At 42.9% G+C, this 18,992-nt stretch overlaps 1 protein-coding gene across 3 annotated transcripts; it reads left to right on the top strand.

Moving 5' to 3' along the window:
* The first annotated feature begins 142 nt into the window (after window positions 1-142).
* On the top strand, window positions 143-10,787 carry SARAF (store-operated calcium entry associated regulatory factor). Of its 3 annotated transcripts, XR_011324941.1 has the most exons (7): window positions 143-305; window positions 728-903; window positions 2,159-2,549; window positions 5,616-5,724; window positions 7,184-7,294; window positions 7,751-7,869; window positions 8,383-8,446. XR_011324941.1 is itself a non-coding variant. In XM_069784842.1 (6 exons), the coding sequence occupies exons 1-6, from the start codon at window positions 212-214 to the stop codon at window positions 8,406-8,408; spliced, it is 912 nt and encodes a 303-aa protein (XP_069640943.1). In that variant the 5' UTR covers window positions 143-211; the 3' UTR covers window positions 8,409-10,787. The 3 variants fall into 3 exon arrangements, 2 of the variants coding, with proteins under 2 accessions (XP_069640943.1, XP_069640936.1); XM_069784842.1 differs by lacking the exon at window positions 7,184-7,294 and having other exon boundaries at window positions 5,619-5,724; window positions 8,383-10,787; XM_069784835.1 differs by lacking the exon at window positions 7,184-7,294 and having other exon boundaries at window positions 8,383-10,787.
* The last annotated feature ends 8,205 nt before the right edge of the window (window positions 10,788-18,992 follow it).

The raw sequence follows: 18,992 nt of genomic DNA, 5'->3' as shown, positions 1-18,992 counted from the left end.
AAGCTGCCGCGACGTCACTCGAAGCAAGCGGCCCTCCCGCTTCTCTCCGCTCCGCTCCCTCGCCGCCCATTGGCCCTGACGGCTACTGGGGCGGGGCGTCAGGCCGGCCCGGCGGTGCGCATGCTCTCCCCAGGCTCCGCCCCTTCCTGTAAGATCAGCCAATGAGAGGCGCTGTGCCCGGAGAAGAGGGTCGACTTACGCTAGGGCTGTCATGGTGGCCGCCGGGTGGGCCGCGACCGCCCCTGCGCTCTGTCTGCTCCTCCTCTGCGCGGCCGCGGGCTCCGCGCGGTGCTGGGACCAGCCGGGTGAGATTCCTGGGGCTGGGTATGTCTCGGCTAGGCCCTCCGCCTTCCGCCCCTTCCGCCTCGCCCGTCACTGGGGCGGGTTAGCGGCGGTCTGGTACGGGGGAGAGGGCGTGCCGGGGCCCGCGCCAGGAAGGGCTTTTGGTTTGGGCTGCCGTTAAGTCGGCCTGTGCCGCAGCAGTAATCCCGCCGCGCGGTCAGGGGTGGCTGTACGCTCTGAGAGGAATAACCCGGAGCCCCCTCCGAAGGAAGCGGGGAGCTCCACTATGTTCCCCTCTGCGCGTCTGGTCCTTCCCAGAGCTTCGCCTCTTGAAGAAGCGCGCCGTTGCGTCCGTTGGATTGTCAGCAGTTTCCCAAAAGGGAGGCTCTTGTGGCGAGGAGGAATGCGTCGGGACAGACACTGAGCTTTGTGCTACCTGTTTCAGGGCGGGTTCTGCTGAGGGAGGTGCAGGCACTCACTCTCCACAGAGGTCAGTACACAACGTCCCGGCGGACCGCTGCAGTCCCTCAATTACAGTGCACAGGAGGCACTGCTGGATGTTCCCGTGTCCCTGAGGTCGTTCAGTGTTACAACAAAGGTTGGGATGGCTATGATGTGCAGGTAACTGTTTGAAGCTGGTTAAACGTTTAATGAAATCGTCTTCCCCCTGCCTTGGTAACTTCTGAAGGAGAAAAGAGTAACGGGCTAGAGTGTCAGTTCAGTTTGCTTTTTGTTAGAGGACCTTTGACATCTAAAACTTAACCTGAATACTCTTTGGGTTTGGATTTTCCAGAACTACTGTAGGTATATCTTTGAAATATCCCTGAAGTCTCTAGGGTAATAACACTGCATAGCAAACCTTCACTGGTTTTAATTAAAAGGTTGCTCGACTTTATAAAGTCAAACTCTCGTGAGCCCCAGAGGATGCTCTTGCTTTGATATTGCTGTGTGGATTTCCAATTTTTACTGGAGTCGAAGGGCCTATACATATTTGAATCACTTCAGCTCTACCTTTAAAAACTAAATTTCAGACTTAACGTGACTTCCTCTTGCATGTCAGTACGTCAGTACTAGTCATGTATTTCTTATTTTGTTAGCTATTACCTAGGCTTTTGCCAAGAGATTAACTAGGAGTCAAGGCTGAAGATCGTTGTTAAAACTGATACAGTATTGTAAAAATACCACCAAATTTTAATTGGCAGTTGGTACTGCTGTCCTGTATTATTAATTTAGAAACTACTTCTCTTTTCTTTTTTTTCTACACACCCTCCCCATGTGTCACTTGCAGATAGAGGCAATACCTAAGTTCAGATACTTCAGGGAAATGTGAGACTGAGAAATTTGCATATGTTCAACTGTAGAATTGCTATCTGATTGTTAAGCATTGCATATGAATGCCTAAAGATGTCTGTCCCAATTTCTTTTGATTTCTGTGTGGACATGAATGGAATCAGGTGCACTGGATTTCAGGCTTCCACATTATGTTTTTGTAGCTGCCATCTAGTTTAGGCAGGACAGGCATTTATTAAGTAACTGTTGTACAGGGTACAGGTTATTTTCGGAAGTAGTCCTATACCTAAAGAAGAGATACGTGAAAAGCCTGTTCAGTGAAGAAAACCAAAATCTTCCGGCATTGTAACTTCTGTGTTCTGAAAGATTGGATTTTTTTTAACTTTTAAGACTTTAAGAAACATTCTGAGCACTCTTATTTTTTAAAAGGACTAAACTAAGAAGTTTCTTACCCTGTGGCATTTTAGATTTTTTTTTTTTTTTTTTAGCAATTACAGCTTTATTTCAGAGCATATTTGGGGAAGCAGACAGGTATTTTCATCTCTGGAGCAGGAGGTTTTACTTTGTATTGTGTTTATTTTTTCAGTGGCAGTGCAAAGCAGACTTGGAAAACACCTACCGTTTTGGACAAATCGAAATGAGTTGTGAAGGCTATGATTATCTGGATGATCCTTACATCTTAAGAGGCTCCTGTAGTTTGCTGTTCAGGCTAGACCTGACTGAGGAAGGTGAAAGGAGAGTGAAGAACTCTGGAAGCTTTGGCTCTAGCTATTACCAGTCAAGGAAGGATTCTTCTGATTCTGGTGCCGGAGCGATTGTTATAATTGTTCTTCTGGGTCTTGCTTTTGGAGTATACAAGCTCTTCCTCAGTAACCAGCAGCCTCAGCAGAGGTTTGGTGACAGTGATGGATTCACTAGGCCTTCCTGGCAGAGTCAGCAGGCACCTCCTCCTCCTGGTTTTAAGTCCAGCTTCACAGGTAGGGTTCTAAGCCATTTATAGTACACAAAAGAGCAAGCAGGATTGTACTATTTTATCCGCAGTAGGTGTGGGTGGGATAGGCTTGAAACCAATGCATTGGCAGTTGACCCTGCTGAATTGGCTGCAGAGTCTGCATTCTGTTCTTTGTTCAAAAGTGGAAATAAGAACTTGGTTTTTCCCACAGACTTTCTGGGCAGGCTATGTAGCAAGCTGCCCTTTGAACCTTTGAAAATCCATCTCCCCATGCTCTGCAAGCATTCTTTTCATACTCTGTGAAATAGGAGGGTTGTGACAGGCAAGAATAATTTTCATTAGTAATCTGGAAGAGAGAATAGTCTCATGCAGATGGAAACAAACTTATGCCAAAGAAGCGCTTTGAAACTTTACAGAAGGGTCTTTGACCCATTGGGCTACCTGACCCCTGATTTCATTCACAAAACAGTTGATGGAGTTGAGTATCATGTACCAGTCCTCTGTTCAACAGATGCCTCAGTGTAGTCCCAGCGGTTGAAAGATTTGGTTCCCAGAGCTGAGTACAGTGTCTGTGAACTATCATTAGGAGTGCAGCACCTGAATAGTGTGGTGTCTTTCATCTGAAGTTGGAAATTAAATAAGCAGTGACAAGGCTGCTGCTAGGAGGAATGAACTTTTTCCAGAAAACTGATGACTTTTGCCACTTAATAAATGGTCCGCCTTAGATGGTCAAAGTGTCTAAGGGAAATAAACATTATTCATCTGGTGTCTGACCAAGTCGTTTAACCCTGTGAACATGTGAGATGCTCACAGCACTGGAACTAAAATTATATTCTGACAAGTTACATCATCTCCATCTTTTTGTTGTTGTTGGTTTTGTTTTGTGATATAGAGAAGGGGTTCTATCAAGTAAATAAATAGCAAGCATTAAGTTTCTTTAGTCAAAAACTTACATTTTAGTAGTGCTTGTTAATGCTTTCTTCCAGGTTTGCTCAAGCCACTTGGCCAACAGAGGGTGCCAGTATAAGTCTTTAGGATACCCTTGTGCAGGGCATCTGCAGCAGAAACTTTCAGATGTACCTGCAGCAGAAAATTAAAGGGGTTCTGCTTCTGTATTACTAGTGGCTTTGCAAATTGGTTTCCATGTAGTTAATTCAGGCCTCAGACAGTCTGTCTATGCCGTGTGTGCATCTGTGACCTTGTGTGGGCCTGCCACTTGCCACTGGTGTTCTTGTGGTAATTACTAAGAGCCCTGGTCATAACACAGGGCTCTGTCACACTGGGTGCCGGCAGAACACGGTGAAGAGTTACTTTCTTTTTTCCTGTCCTGTTCCTTGTCAATTAATTGCACCAATGCGTTTTTCATTGCAGGAATCTGAAATCTAGCAAGGGTAGGGCCTTTAAAATGTGTTTTCTTGATGATTACTGACAATTGAGACACTTAAAATGCACATTGGTAGCTTAATTTATGGTGTTTTTCATGAGTGTCAATGATTTCTCCTTAGATTTCAAACAGAGTAAGGAGGAAAATCTCTTGAATGTGGGGCCAGCTTAAAAATATTAAGTGTTATGCCACTTCATGCATTTAGTGGCTGCCTTAAATTTTGGCACTGGAGCAAAAGCACATCTCTGAGTGTGTATGTCTATGTGTTCCAGGAATGCATTATTAGTCTCTGAAAATCTGGACGGTAATGAAAAGCAATATTGTTCACTTATTGCTGTTAATATTTACTTTGCCTCATTTTAAATCCTCTTAACATGCAGAATGTGTCCTGTGAAACTTGTTTAGCTAGCCTATCTTAATTAAATTCTACTTTTTCTCTGTTAGTGGTTTGACATGATCCTTAACGTTTACTCTAGATTTTCAACAAAAATAGTTTTCTGAGTCAATGTTCAGCCATGGTGCTTTTGAACAAATGAGTTGGTTAATCTCCCTGATTAACATCGTTTTTGCAGTAAATTAAGTACTATTTTTTGTTGTTCCAAATCAGCATAGTTTAATGGGTATATCATCCCAATGACAGTTTATCTTTCTCCCAATGCATTCAAAATGAAATTCAAAGTCAAATCCAATGTAGACTTAAACCAATTATTTAAATCGGTTTTTTTATCTTCCATGACTTCAAACAATCCACACTAATCTGAAGACCAACCAGGCCCTGTGTAACTTTTACATACAAAATCTCTGGTCCACTTGTCAGGTGGGCATATTTCAGGGAGACCCTAATGTTATCTTCAGTCCTTGCCTTTTACACTTCCTTATGTGTTAAACCTGTGGTTGAGCTTATTCTTGCATCTGTGTTTTTCTCTAGACCAGAAAATGACTCTACTTTGGTTTTGCATTTTCTCTTTTTATTTCTAAATCGAAGATGTTTGGTTCTGAGTCAGCACCTCATGTTATGAAGGTCACATGTAAAAAATCTGTGACTCTCTTCCCCCCACAACCCACTTTGTATGCTTGCAGTTTCATCAGGTATTTGTCAAGCTTGGTGACTCATGCATAATAAAAACTTTGCAATGTGATTGCAGTTAGCGTGTCTTTTGATAACAAATAACCAGACTGGGATTACCAGAAACAATACAAAGTAATGTTAGCCATTAGACTGAGCCACTGTTACTCAAAATGTGCAGCTGTTCTGAGTGAGATTAGAAGCTGGGTGTCTTAGTGGCTAGTTCACTGTTTGGTCTTATGTACTTGATTTCTGTTCCTGTGTCTGCTTCTGGCCTGCTATGGGACCTGGAGCAGATTATTCTTTCTTCATTTCCTTCTCTATTTTTCATTTAACTTGCCTGTTTATAAATCTGCAGGCAGGGACTCTTTGCCATGTTTTGCAAAGCATCAGGGCTGTGAGATTGAGTGGAAGCTAATTTTTAATGTAAAGCTCTTTATATCAGTGTTTGTTTCTATGTTTCTTCCTGCTTTCTGAACGGAGGCCTTTCAAGTTCAGCTTGATCAAGAATCAACTGAAATCAGGATGAGTTTATTGTCTAATTTTCCATTATCTTTAATAGCGAAGAGCCTTGTTGCAACAGCTGGCCTGAGAATTAGGTGCCACTAACTGATATGTTTTCCACTTTCATTTTGTTTAAGAAGGCAACAGCTTTGGGACTCATTCCCATCATGGAACCAATTCAGGACCAGGATTTTGGACTGGATTAGGAGCAGGAGGCTTGCTAGGCTACTTGGCTGGCGGTCACAGGTAAAATATGCATGCTATCAGATTTTAAGTATTTAAGCTTTCAGGTGTTATGCCATATACTGTGTTTATATTGTTTCTAAGCTTTCAGGCCTGTATCATTCAAGCTATAAAATCCTACCTCTAGAACAATTTTGAGGAGCAATCTCTAGGTCCAGCAGCAGAGATATTTTAAACACATTTCTGGGGAAGAAGAATTGGGAGGACTGAGGTACTTCATTCTGCTTTATCTGATTACTCTGATGTGGCATGATGGCCTCCAAATTTAAAATGAGCATTTAAGCAATCCATCTGCAGACTGCCTTAAAACACAGGTAATAATATTAAGCATAAAACTGTCTGTAGATAGCTCTCTTGTATCAGTGTCATCTCTCCTAAAGTCAGTCTGGATGGCAGCTGGTCTTCTGTGATACTCTGTGATGTGGTCAGATTAAACAGCCTTTAATCTACAGTCTCCTAATGGCCCATATATGGAAGTCCAAGAGGTGTGGTTTTCCAAAGGACTGGTAGGTCATATGTAAGTTGCATTTTGGAAAAACATAACACAAACAGCATTCAAAAGCAGTTTCAGTGCTGGAGTAAACATCTGCTGGTCAGATTTGCTAAACACTTTTAAACATTTAAAATGCATCATTTTTAGATAAACAGTTTAAAGGGAGCAATTGCTGCCATTTTAGGCTTCACTAGAGAAAATATGTGGCTCCTGCAGGGAATCTTAGGGCCCAAGCAGTTTCCTGTGTTCATCAAATAACTGTATGTGTATCAAGTCTAATCCTGTAGGAATGCAGTAATGTAACAGATTAAATATAACCACATACTTTTTTATATTGAAAGTTGGGAGTAAGATCATGTGGACAGGAGTGTGTTAAAACATCTTCCTCCACTGTAAAGTTTTTTTGGTAATGGCAGAAGCCTTATCAGGATTGCCTGTTTGTAAGGAAGTAAAAACTTGGGATGTAAGAGAATTTCTGAAGTGTCCAATGTGCAGTCTTGATCTTATAGTCAATCAGGATGAAACTGGGATGGTGATGCCATCAGCAGTAGAAATTGTCTATGAATTCACTTTGCATAGAGCTTTAGGAGTTGAAAGGTCATATCTTGGATTTGATGATCTTAAAGGTCCTTTCCAACCAAAATGATTCCATGATTCTATGACCTTGTTTTATTATAGTAACCCTGCAAAGAATTCTTAAAGTATAATGTGTTAAAGGTTTTATTGACTTGATATTTCTTAAGTCTTAAATACGGGACCCTCCTGTTTAAGCATTGTATTTAAGTATTAACTACATTCAGGTTGGTTCCTTGATTTTCACACACACACCCCATTTCAATAGCTACCTCTTATTGCTCAAGATTAGAGGCCTGACTGAATATTTAAATCCAAATACATGAAAAAGCTTCCTAACTTGGGCTTCTTTTCTTTTAAAACAGTCTTTGGTCCACTTATTTTATTTTTTTTCAGTTGTTTGAGATGATGTGCCTGAAAATGCTGGTGCCAGATAGTATGAGACAGCTTTTTGTACATTTCAACAGCAGGAAATTCCATATTCATAGAAGCAAGTAATTTAAATCAGTGAGTCAAAGGTCATGATATGCTAGTCTTACTGATACAACCTTTTCAAAATAGTTAACAGATCAGAGGGATGTTTTCTTTTGTCTTATATCGCTGCGATATAGGTGTTGCCAAGATACATTTAAGCTTCAGATGTCAAATCTACTTTCTTGTCTGACAGAATCTAAGGTCAGGATTTCAGAGGGAAAAATTTTCTCATTTGCACTTGTTAGAATTGCTTATCCTGAAGAATGAGGTTTAATTTCCTTTGGAAAGTCTACAGATGTTAGTGTGACAATACTTGGTATCCTTGCTCTCAACATGTTAATTGCATTAAACAGGGAGATTTCCGGCTTTGAAACAACTGCCTGCTTACTGTTTTCCCTCAGAGATGTAGCCCCCTTGTTTGGAATGGTAACTTCTTAATTTTTCATAAGGTTGCTAACGAAGCCTTCCTTCTGCCCTGTTTCTCATTAGAGCACAGCCATGTTCCCCGTATTACAGTACGTGGACAGATCCCACAGCTGCACCTCCAATGAATGGGCAGTCAAGCAATTCCACCCAAGGTGGCAGTTCAGGAACAAGAACTGCTTCTGGTAAGGCAAAAGGCCTTTTAATCTCCTGAAGCTCAAGAGACTTTGACCTATCAAAACTACACAGATGTTAGTTGAGGTTCAACAAGCATTCTTTGTTTTATTTTACCAGTTGGTACAGGTGGGCATGTAACAATGTCCCTTATTTCTGTTTCATGTGGAAGTAGGGCAGCATTGTGGGGCATGAAACTCCCTGCAGGCCTACAGTGGGCATGGTACCACCAGTACTGGGTTTGTCTTCATCTGCAAGGTGCATTAGTTTAAGGCCTTCCCCTTTGGTGCGCACTGCACATGCCCTTCTCCAGCAAACATGTACAAACGCGATTTCTTTGTAGAAAGCAGTTTGTCTGATCTGCAAGAATAGAATATTTTTCAGGCCAGTCAGCCCACAGTTGCTTGCTCTTCTACTTAAGTGAATAGGTTTAACTCAACTCACTTGCCACCTTTAGCCTTTTTAGAACTCGAGAACCCAGTGGAAAGGCTATGGTGGAGCTGACACTTTTTTTTTCTTTGCAGGCTTCGGGGGCACAAAACGAAGATGAAATGCTTGACGTTATAACATCTAAGTAATTGAACTAAATCTTCCTGTGTACTAGCACTTCTTTAATTAGTAGTAGGCTTCAGAAGTGGATATGAGAAGAGGTGTGAAGGACCAGGCAAAGAATTCCTCTTACCCTAAACAGGAGTGAGAGTCCAAATTTCCACAGGGAATCACAGATGCTGGAACATCCTCTATTTCAAAACAGTGGCTTCTCATAAGATACAAAATAAACTCATCCACGTTAAGAAGAATGATGTTACAGTGCCTATATATCTGTCTATACTTGAGGGATTATGGCAGTGGTAGCCTTGCCAGATTTTCAAAGCAAGTATCTTACTCATGTTCTGGGCTTAACTTCATTTAATCCAGAATTTCCAATTTTTTTCTTTTCCTTGGTGGTCCAGCATCTGAAAGGCCTAGTGTGTAATCCACCTGATATCTATGAGGTGTTGCTCTTTGAAGCTACTTTTGTTTGTCTTTGTAAAATTCATGTGAACATTACTGTAAGTGCAGTCGGCTAACTAGATGGGTGTTGGGGTTTTTCCTTAGTGGAAAAGAGCAAAACAAGAGAGACTAACGTTAACATAATGTTTGTATCTGTGCCATCTGACTACTGTAGCCAAAACTTGCAGATTCGAGGACACTCCCATGTTTTAGGGTTTATCCAAGTGGCTGAGCAAACCTGGGGGACTTTGTGTATAAATTATAAAAAAAAAAAAAAAAAAAAAAACCTGAAATGAGAAAAGATGGTCCTGTTTTTAATTTGGACCTTTTTCTGGAAGACTGAGGTCATTTAAATTCAGGTGGCTACAGACACTTTGCCCACTTTGAGGCTCCAGACTTTTCTTTTTAGGGTGGATGTTAGCAATGCTGTGAAAACTTCTGATGTGAATGGTCTGTCCTGCTAGATGACCTGTCCAGGACACAAAAAACCAAACGTGCTCATTGCAAAAGGGAAGGGAGCATTCTTAATCCAAAGATGGTGGTATCTCTAGAATATAGCAGGCCTTGAGACTAAGAAAAGAAAGGAAATTGAATGTCTAATGAGATGTAAACTTTCTTGAATGTACTTTAAAAAAAAAAAGTGCTGTCAAAGAGTGGGAAGCAGAGAGGCCTTGCTTTGTTCTATGATGATATTTTGGGGCTCTGAGAAGTGTCACATAGTTATTGTGTGATTGACTGTGCCCTGGGAGAAGCATTGCTGAAAAAAAAACCAGAGAAATTTCTCAGGGGGGAGAGGAGAGTGAAAAATGGGCTGCTTGACCACCAGGTCTTCTCCAGAGCCCATCCTAATACAGCTTAGAAGTGTGCGTGCACAGCTTTTCTATGCTGGCAGCAGTCTGAGAAGCATAGCTTTCATCCTGTGAAAACACTGTGTCCGGGAATTGATGTAAACTATTACAGCAAAAGCAAAGCACTGTTTTGCTGATACAAGCTGCATCTCCACAAGGAGATTTAGCAGGTATGGTTAGTCTAGGAAAGTGACTTCAGTGTTACTCCTCAAAAAGCAACTATGTCCATTCATGAGTCCAGAAATAATTGGTTTGAATGATAATGCCAGAGTTCAATGTCTGGCTTAAGAAAAAAAAAAACAAAACAAAAACCAAAACCCATAGAAATCCTTAAGAAGTCAACAGAAGCTATGAAAAAGTGTAGAGCTTACACTGAAAATGTGGGAATACAGATAAAATTGGTAACTTGAGGATAAAATAGTGGCTTGCTGCTCAGAGCTGCTTGAGGACTGGGGGAAAACACCTTCATTAACAGCCTGCTCTATCAACCTAGAAAGGGAAATGGCAAAGACCTTACTGTTGGACTGTTAGAAAGTTTTACCTTTTATGAGGAAATATATGTGATGAATCTGTAGCTTTTTGACCAAATACAGCAAAATAATGTATTTTAAATGTGGAGGTTTTACTTAGTTCTAAGTGTAGTCAGGTTGAAACTTGTCACAGTCAATACTCTCTTTGCCAACTAATTACATAACAATGAAACTGGATTTTTGCTAACTGAGTAGTTTGAAGCTGAAGTTTGCTCCCAAATTACAATGTGTTATGAAATGTTTTAGACAATGTTTTCATTTGTATGTATAGTTTCTGCATGAAATGTGATTTGATGCATAAACCTGATGAATTACCATAGTTTCTGAATCTGTCTGTAGGATATTTTTGCCCTTCTCTTTGATAAAGTAAACGTGAATAAGGAGTATTTTTGTCTTTAAAGCACTATCTTGAGGCCTGCAGGGATGGCACTGTCTGTTTTTCAGTGTTGGCTATGTCTCATCTACTTCCTGGGTGGTATAATAACATCCTTTACCCCCAGATGTATAGCTGGTAAGCTGTATATTGTTTCAACAAAATAAAACAATACTGGGAATAGAGGTATTTTATTGATTGGATATTCAATAACAAAATACTGAACCATGTAAGGAAATTAAGCATTTCTTGTAAATCAAGTTTTTGCATCTGAGTCTGCAGAAAAGCTCCACTATGTTGGTGAGTTGCTTGTTTTACGAGGTCATTACTTGAACCTTCCAAAAGAACCAGTGGTCACTGCTGCTGTTCCCGGCTGTGGATATAGCAGAACTCTACCCTGGGATAGCAGCTGACGGATCTGCTTCTTATACTGAGCCTGTGTCACTGCTGAACAGAGACGGGGCCTACAGATAGATGCAGCTCAACTTCTTGGCAGTAGTGAGGTAGGGTTAAATGGAGGCCTGCAAATTCTGATATCAAAGATCAAGGATGTTGCTGAGGCTTCTGAATGAAAAGAACTTGTGGAAGGCAGCTTAGAGCTCATACTTGTGAGAGACCTTGAGCTTCTTTCCTGAACATCTGATCTGGAAGATCCTAGTCTTCCTTCTGCTCCTGGACGGGGTTTTGGCAGCATCTTCACAGCAACTTCATAGTTGCAAGGCATATGTAAATGCTTAAACTGTTAAATGCTGTTGTAGGATAATTGCAGTTTTACTTGGCACCTGGTTCTGCTCATACTCTGACATGGCTTACATCCTCACACAAAGCTAAAGCTCATTACAGGAACAAAACTCCTGGTTTTACAGCTGACTTCCCCTGAAGCATGTGATGAAAGAAAAAAAGATGCACAGAGATAAGCTTTCTCTATGCCACTCTGTCTTGTGACTCAACTCCCAGGTCAGATCTTGGCTAGTCCTGCAGACTGTCATGCTATGCAACTTGCTCTTTTCTCTGGGTGCAAGGTGTGTGTTGGACTTATCAGTGAGGGGAGATGGTATGTTGTTTTTTAAAAAATAAAAATCTTCCATGATCATCACTTTGCATCATTAAATTCCAAAAGGGAAATTAAACCAGGTGGCACCATTTCCAGCACTAGGAGTTGTTGCACAGAGAAATTGCTGAAATAAGGTAGCAAGCAATGCCTGCCTGCACAGCCATCTAAAGGCTGAAAATGTAGTATTTGTACACAGGTTGTTGTCCATTTACCACTAATTACAAGTGTTGTATTTTTCCCTCCTTAGTAAAGCAAATTAGCATTAGCTCTCAATATTTTCAGAGTACTTATCAACCAGTGATTCTGATACAGAAATAGCCCAGCTGCCTCCAAACTGAAGTATATGAGCAAAACCACAAAAATAAAATAAAAAAAACACCTTGTGGAGTTGCAGTTTGTATCAACAGACAATGCTCTTGTCTCGTGTAATGAAACATATTGTCAGGTCCCTTGTTCTTCTTCTGTACCTATTGGGGCAGTTCAGGGTTAAGTGCTGTGTGGGAGAGGCTCCATATCCTTCAGCATATTTTGCTGAAACCTTCCTCTGCAGCCGCTTCTCTTGCTTTCCTAATATCGTGTCTGACTACAGTAGTTTTCATTTTCTGACATCTCTGTTTCTATTGCAGCTGTATTTTGCCAGTGCTGATGAAAATAACCAGCAGACTCCCTTTATGTGGCCTGTATTTATCTCCCACTGTGTTCCATCTTAAAAGTTCCCTTTGTTCATGCTGAGTGTCAATGTTTCTTGAGTAAGGAAGTGGCAAGCACTTGCAAAAGTACATGGAGCTGGGAATGGCTGGATTGGATTAAGATGAAGTCAAGGGAGCAAACTGTCAGGCTGTGAATTGATCTTTGTGGGCAGTTTGTCTGTGAAAAGAACTTTTTTCAGCCTCCTGTCAAGAGAAGCATTTTTGTCAAGGGTACAGTATTGGCAGCTGGTGGCTGGAGCAGATTAAGGACTGGTGAACTGGCAGCATGGAGAAGACCTGGAAACATCCTCTCCATCTTACTTTAGGAATGACTAAGACTTGTATAAGCAGGAAGCTGGCCTAGGAAGTGCTAGCTCAGCCACTCCACAGGCATGCCATTGCAAATGCTGTAGGGAGGTGTATGTTTAAAGATACCAGGTGCTTCTGAAAATGCCACAATGCTAGTGCCAAGCTCAAAAAAGGGGACTTGGCCCTGCATCCGTGTTTTTTTTCCCACTTCAGTGTGTCTTGGAATGAACCGTGAAGGCCAGAAATTGAAAGAGCAGCAAGCAAGCATGATAAAGGGTAGCAAGTTTACACCTGCACTAGCCAAAGCCAGGCTTGCAGGTGGAGGAGCCTTTGCCCTGGTATGTCCTGTCTGCTTGCTCTTCTCGCAAAACAGCAGGAAATACTAGGCAGCTCTAGTAGCAGTTGTATCAGGATTATTTTACTGGGCTTGAAAGTTTCATTCTGCATCCCTAAAGAAGTCCTAAGGGCAATTACCAGTAATACGTATTGATACCTTTTGCTCTGAGGACCATCTGAGCCATGGTCCAATTCAGTCTTCAAACTATCCACTGTGAAGTTTGTTGGAGACATATCACCACCTGCTTAAAGACCAGGTTCTCTGAGTTACCACACAGGGAATTTTCCCTCAATTACTGGATTTGCCTTGACTTCCCTGGCACTGAGACTCTTGTGCAGTCTTTGCTCTACAACTGTATTTGGATGTCATTGTACAGGATCCTCTGAGAATTGGCCTTGAGATCATAGCCTGAAGATCATGGCCCCTGCTAGCCATTTTCTATAGGCCTCCTGTGCCCTTGTAATTAGCATGTGGGGGGGTGTATTTATTGAGGCAACACTGGAATTACCAGCAATCCAAAATACCTTTTGCTGCTGCTGAGTAATGGGAGTTACTCATCTCCCAGTCAACTCCTGTAGTAATTTTCATGTCATTTAGCAGCTGTAGATGCACCACATCTACTTTAATGGACAACGAACAATTATGGTTGAGGGGGAAAAGAAAAAAAAAGGCATAATGAATGTAGGTAAAATGTTGAGGTGGAACAACTTTGCAGAGCTGACCTTCACACTGGGAATTCTTTACCAACATTCTTTTTCCAGGAGAAGGAGTACTTTATTGCTGTGGATTTGAGTAATACCACCAGTGCTTTCTGCACCACTCCAGCAAGAGTGGGAGACTTAGAACTGTAACAGGTCTGGTGTTCAATAAAGTCAGACCTGCCTGGGGCTCTTTGTAGTTTGATGCACAGCTTGCAAAGAACTGGTAGCAGTAACAAGTGAAGTTAGAGCAGTGCAGAAATTCACACAGTTGCAGAATAGACAGAAACAAATGATCTGTGCTGTTCCTGAAATTGAGGTAAAAAATCAAAGTAGGCTGAAACAGCTCGGAAAGTTGTTCCTGTCTTTGCTTTTGAGTCAAGGAGATCCTGTTCAGCACAAATCATCTGCTGCTGCTGGCACCTACTGTCAGCAGTGAAGTGCTCTTTTCCTTACGTAGGCAAATCTTGTGTCCTTGTCCTGACTATTACAAAACCAGCCAGGCCCCCTGGGTCACAGTGCAGCGTGATTCTCTCTTGGCAAGCTTGGCTGGTTAATTCTACATGCTCTCCTTCATAACAGGTGGAAGGATTTATTTCCTTTTTAACAAGGAGCTGGGGATTAGGCTGTAACTACGTGAATGTGTATAGAGCTGAAACAGTGCAAACATAAGTGATGACAGGAAGACTACACTTGAATCCAGTAATCCAGGTTTACCTGAGATACTAATACATTCCCTTTAGCTCAGCTGATGCAGGTGCTAAAAAGAAATTAGGGTTTGGACAGATACTGACTTTTGCATTGCAAAGCTGCTTTGGGCATAACTGAGAAACAGAACTTTCTGCAGCAGCTGAGAGAGAAACACAATGCGAACCGGCTCCAACAGCGTTCAACCTGCGAAGAGCAGGGGAGAGCAAGGAGTCCCAGACAGGAACCGGTGAGCGTTTCTAGCCTGAACATGCTACCGAGGCATGTGTTCCTCTCCAGCCTTTGTTTGCTCAAGCACCTGAGAGGCCTCATGGAGCAACGAGTGCTATCACTTAGCCTCAGCTTGGCGGACCTCCAAGCCAAGAGGCCGTGGGCGAAGGAAGATTGTATTTGATGACCTTTGGACAGCATGTCAGGAGAGGCCCAGGAAGACAGCTGAGCTACAGGAATGTTTCATGCCCTGGAATGACAAACGAAGCAAGGGCAAGGAACAGTCAGCAACAGAGACCTTCGAAAAAATGATGTGGTGAAGGCAGTCAATGTACTGGGGGGTGTTGTGCGCTGTGGCTGCAGCATGCTAATGGAGCTGCATCCCCCAGTCTGCACGGGCTTATGAGGACGCCACGTACATTCCGCTGTCGGGTCAGGCCGTCAATCTTGCCAGTTCAGAGACACATGCACCTCAAAATACAAGCCCTCTGGTTTATGAAACTGCTTACGACAGCATGTTTTAAAGGCCAAAACCAGAGATGAGATAGAAAGGATTAGGCGATTTCTCAGCAAGTCAGCACATCAGTCACTGAGCCATTATGTGACTTCTGGCTCAAAAATCCCTAGATCTTGAATTCCAGAAGCAGGAGGTGTTAATGGCCTCCATCAAAATCGGGGTACTGGGGTAGGCGGAGCTTTCTTCCAAGACCGTATGACAGCTCTTACATCCTTATCTACGAGGATGAGCCTCCTGGCGCGGCCTCCTGGTACAGAAAGGTAATGCTAGCTGAACAGCGCTTTTCCCAGTAGTTGGCTGGAATTCTGCAAACAGTATACCTGTAGTTGCACTAGAGCTTTTGCTGGCATAGGTGGAAGGAGAGAAGAGTACGGGTGTTTTGCATTCCTGTCGCAATATATGTCCTTGGCAGATAATTTAAACGTAGGCCAAATTTCATAATAAATTTATGACAGTTGGCACCCCCTAATTCAGCATTTCTGTTAGACTGATGATTTGAATAAGCAGTTGCCCTTACTACATTCAGACACTTTCACGCTTTGCAGACAAGACTGCTAAACAAGTGTTAATTTGTCAACGCGCCAGACAAGGGCAGGTAGCATTACCTGTCTTCCAGGAAAGTTTGTGGATGAAACATAATGTTAAGATTTTGATGATGAAATAAAATCCATGCTCTTTCATCTCAGTAAGTGGCCTGATTTCTCACTGAAATCAGGAGAAAAGGCATGGTCAACATTTTGGACAACTATGCCATTTTTGCTGAGCATCCTAAATAAATGAAAAACCAATTATTAAATACTTCATTTGTGTTTCAAGAGATGGAGCTATAGCCTGTGCTATGTTACAGCATGAGCTACATTACAGAATGTGCTGTATTACAGTGGTCACATAACATCTAGATTACAGAAGATAGAGCTTAAGATCTCATAGATCTTAACAAATCTCATACATCTTAACAAATCAAATCTCAGTGCACTAGTCTGCACTTCCACCCAAGACAGCGATGTTGTAGGAGCTTCTTCCAGCCATAGTAGTCTACTATTATAAGCCATGTGAGAACTGTAGGGAGAAGAAATACCTTTTATTAGCATGAAACAGAGCTTGCATTTTGCTTTTTCTTCACTATTTTTCTTCAATAAGCTTTTTCAGCTTATTTTTTCCCTAACAATTTACCATGCTACTGAAGCCCACTGAGTTGAGATTAAAAACTGCATCTGTCCCAGAGGAGGTCTCTGAGCAGGCTGGCTGGCTGGCAAGGGGACAGTTAACAGGATCGGCATGATTTTCCTATCCTGGAGTAGTGCCTCAGGGCCCCAGCCCAGCCTGGGAGAGGAAGCCGATCATACTGGGCACTGTATCCCCCCAGTAAGACACAATCCCCGTCCTGCTGGGCCCCCAGACAAAAGGCTGGGGGCAGGGATCACCCTGCAGGGACGGGTGGGATGCAGATTTTCCGGTTCCTTTCTTACCTTGTGGGCAGAGTTTTGTTAGTCCGAGATGAGCTGCAGAGATACTAGAAAGAAAAGAGTGAAAAGGGAGACATTCGTAACTGGGGTTTGAGACTGAACTGCCCATCTAGGTCAATGGGTGAAGCGGTGGCTGTTACTGAGAACTATCGGTTTGGGGCTTTTTCTTTCTGGCTTCCCATTCAGGAAAAAAAAAAAAAAAAAGGGACAATAGAGAAGTCATTTTGTCTGCACAGAGCACTGAATTTTCCATATTTAAAAGAAATGTCAGGCCTCGCTTAAATCTGGGCATTAGCCAGTATTGTACTGGTGCGGCTGCATCAGTGAAACCTCTCTTGAAAGTCTGCTGCGACCCCATCGCTTACCCTGGGACCACAAAGGCAAAAAACACGCTCGGGGGCTTCGCCCAGCAGGTAAATGGGTGTCCTGCCCTGCGCGGCTTTCCCAGCGCTGGGAGCCAAAGCCGCAGCATCACCAGGAGTTCAGGGTTTGGAAAAGCCCGTAAAAGTCTGGGGAAGCGCGCAGAGACCGTGCTTGGGAAAATGCTCATACACTTCACTGAGTCTTAGGGATTATTTCAGGCTGGTGAAACGATGTTTCTGTTGACTGAACAATTACCGGAGGTGAAGTGGAAAGGACACATAGCTTATATGTTTGTCTAGGCTGTGTTTTAATTTCTACACACACACACACACACACACTATAGTTGTGCTGGTGCAAACAGCAAAGCTTGGAGAGCTGGGCTGGAGTGAACAGTGACTTGGTACAATGAGATGCATCTTCATGTCTTCTGGAAAAAAAACTGCGCAGAAGCGAGTGGCAAAGATACTTTTACTGCACCTCTACATCTAACGCTGGATGTATTTCAGTCTTACTGCGTGATTTAGGGTACCCTCCCCTCACTACTGTCCCATCTCTGACCCCTTTTGTCCCCAGTACTGGAAAGGTACAGCTCTTCCAGAGAGTCAGACTCAGGGTTAAATATTGCCTGGTTGTCAGAGGGCGAGCCTGTGCTTGCAGCAGGTGTGAGAACAGGCAGAGGCCCCTGTGCTGGAGAAGGTACTGCAAAGGCTAGGTGAAGGAGGGAACAGAGGAAGAAAGGGCTCAATTAACAACGGGGTGAACATCCCAAATGTCTTTGGCTTCATGACAAGCCAGCGGGCATAGGAAGCCTGGTGAGAAGCAGGAGCGAGAGGATTGTGGGTTAAACCCAGAGGCATTTAGGAAAGTTAGGCGGAATTTCAGAACCTGGGGTGAACAAACCAGACTCTTCCCAGCAGGAGAGTTATTGAGAGCAGGCATGCAGCCTGGAGTTTGACTTGCTGGGAGTGAAAGGGAAACCAAGGGACAGGATCGTGGTCAGAACAGCTGAGCCCCACTGCACAACAGCATGTTCTTTCTAAAGAGGGCCTTCCTCCTCCCTTATTCTTCCTCTTACCCAGTAATTGTCCATTACACCCTCTCTCCTCCCCACATAATCCCTGTCACTGTCAATTAGCCAGTGGCAAAGAGCAGAGGGCTGTTGCTTAAGAAACAATTGCTCATCCAGAGAACTGTTGTCAAACACCAGGCGCACTGTTCCCTACCCTGCCATCACCCAAGACTAAAGACATACCACTCCAAATCCAGTTACACCAGTGCTATCTCCTCTGCTCCAGTACGAGAAAGGCCTTTAAAAACAGTTTTACGTGTTGCAGCTGCACCTGTGGCACTGTAACTCTAGGTACCACATTACCCTCCTCACTAAACAGTTACTCAGGCAACTTTATTTGTCTGGTTCGAAGCCAGGAATCGCTGCAGAGGATTAGGTGCTATGTGCCTAGCCCTGACACCTTACTGCACAGCTTCCAGCTGCAAACTTGAGAGCAGGTTTCCCACAGCACTCAGTACCTACCGGCTCTCCTTTCTGTGGCCTGAAATCATTTGGAAACACAACCACATAAATGGGAGCTGCATAAAGTCTGATGGCACAAAATTAACCATTAGAGCATCTTGAAATGAGTGGGACTCTCGACATGATGTGTTTGTGCCAGGTTCGTGCTTTGAGTCAGATGGTTTTGGTGGGTTAGGTCCAGCAGTGGCAGCCTGAATGCTGGATTTACTGGTAACAGGCATACATAAGGAACCAAAAGAGGTTTTGAAAAAGCTATGTAAAAATAGGTAGAAGTCTTAAGCCTGATTGCTTGTAGGGAAATGCCCTGTGAGTAGAAAAATGACTTTCAGTAAGTACTTACCTGAAGAGTCTTTGCCTTATTTGAGCATGATATTTTGTACTGTATGAAATTATGGCTTTGCTGAAGTTTTGTGAAGTTGCCCCTTCACAGTACCCACTCCTATCCAAGCAGGTAGCAAAAACGTAACAAATCCAATCCATTCTCTGTGCTTTTCTGCATGAGCTAAGA

Source organism: Haliaeetus albicilla, chromosome 1, assembly GCF_947461875.1.
Source record: "Haliaeetus albicilla chromosome 1, bHalAlb1.1, whole genome shotgun sequence".
In the NCBI taxonomy this organism is placed as follows: domain Eukaryota; kingdom Metazoa; phylum Chordata; class Aves; order Accipitriformes; family Accipitridae; genus Haliaeetus; species Haliaeetus albicilla.
Note: the sequence above shows the minus strand (reverse complement) of the source record. Positions and strands in the feature narration are given on the sequence as shown.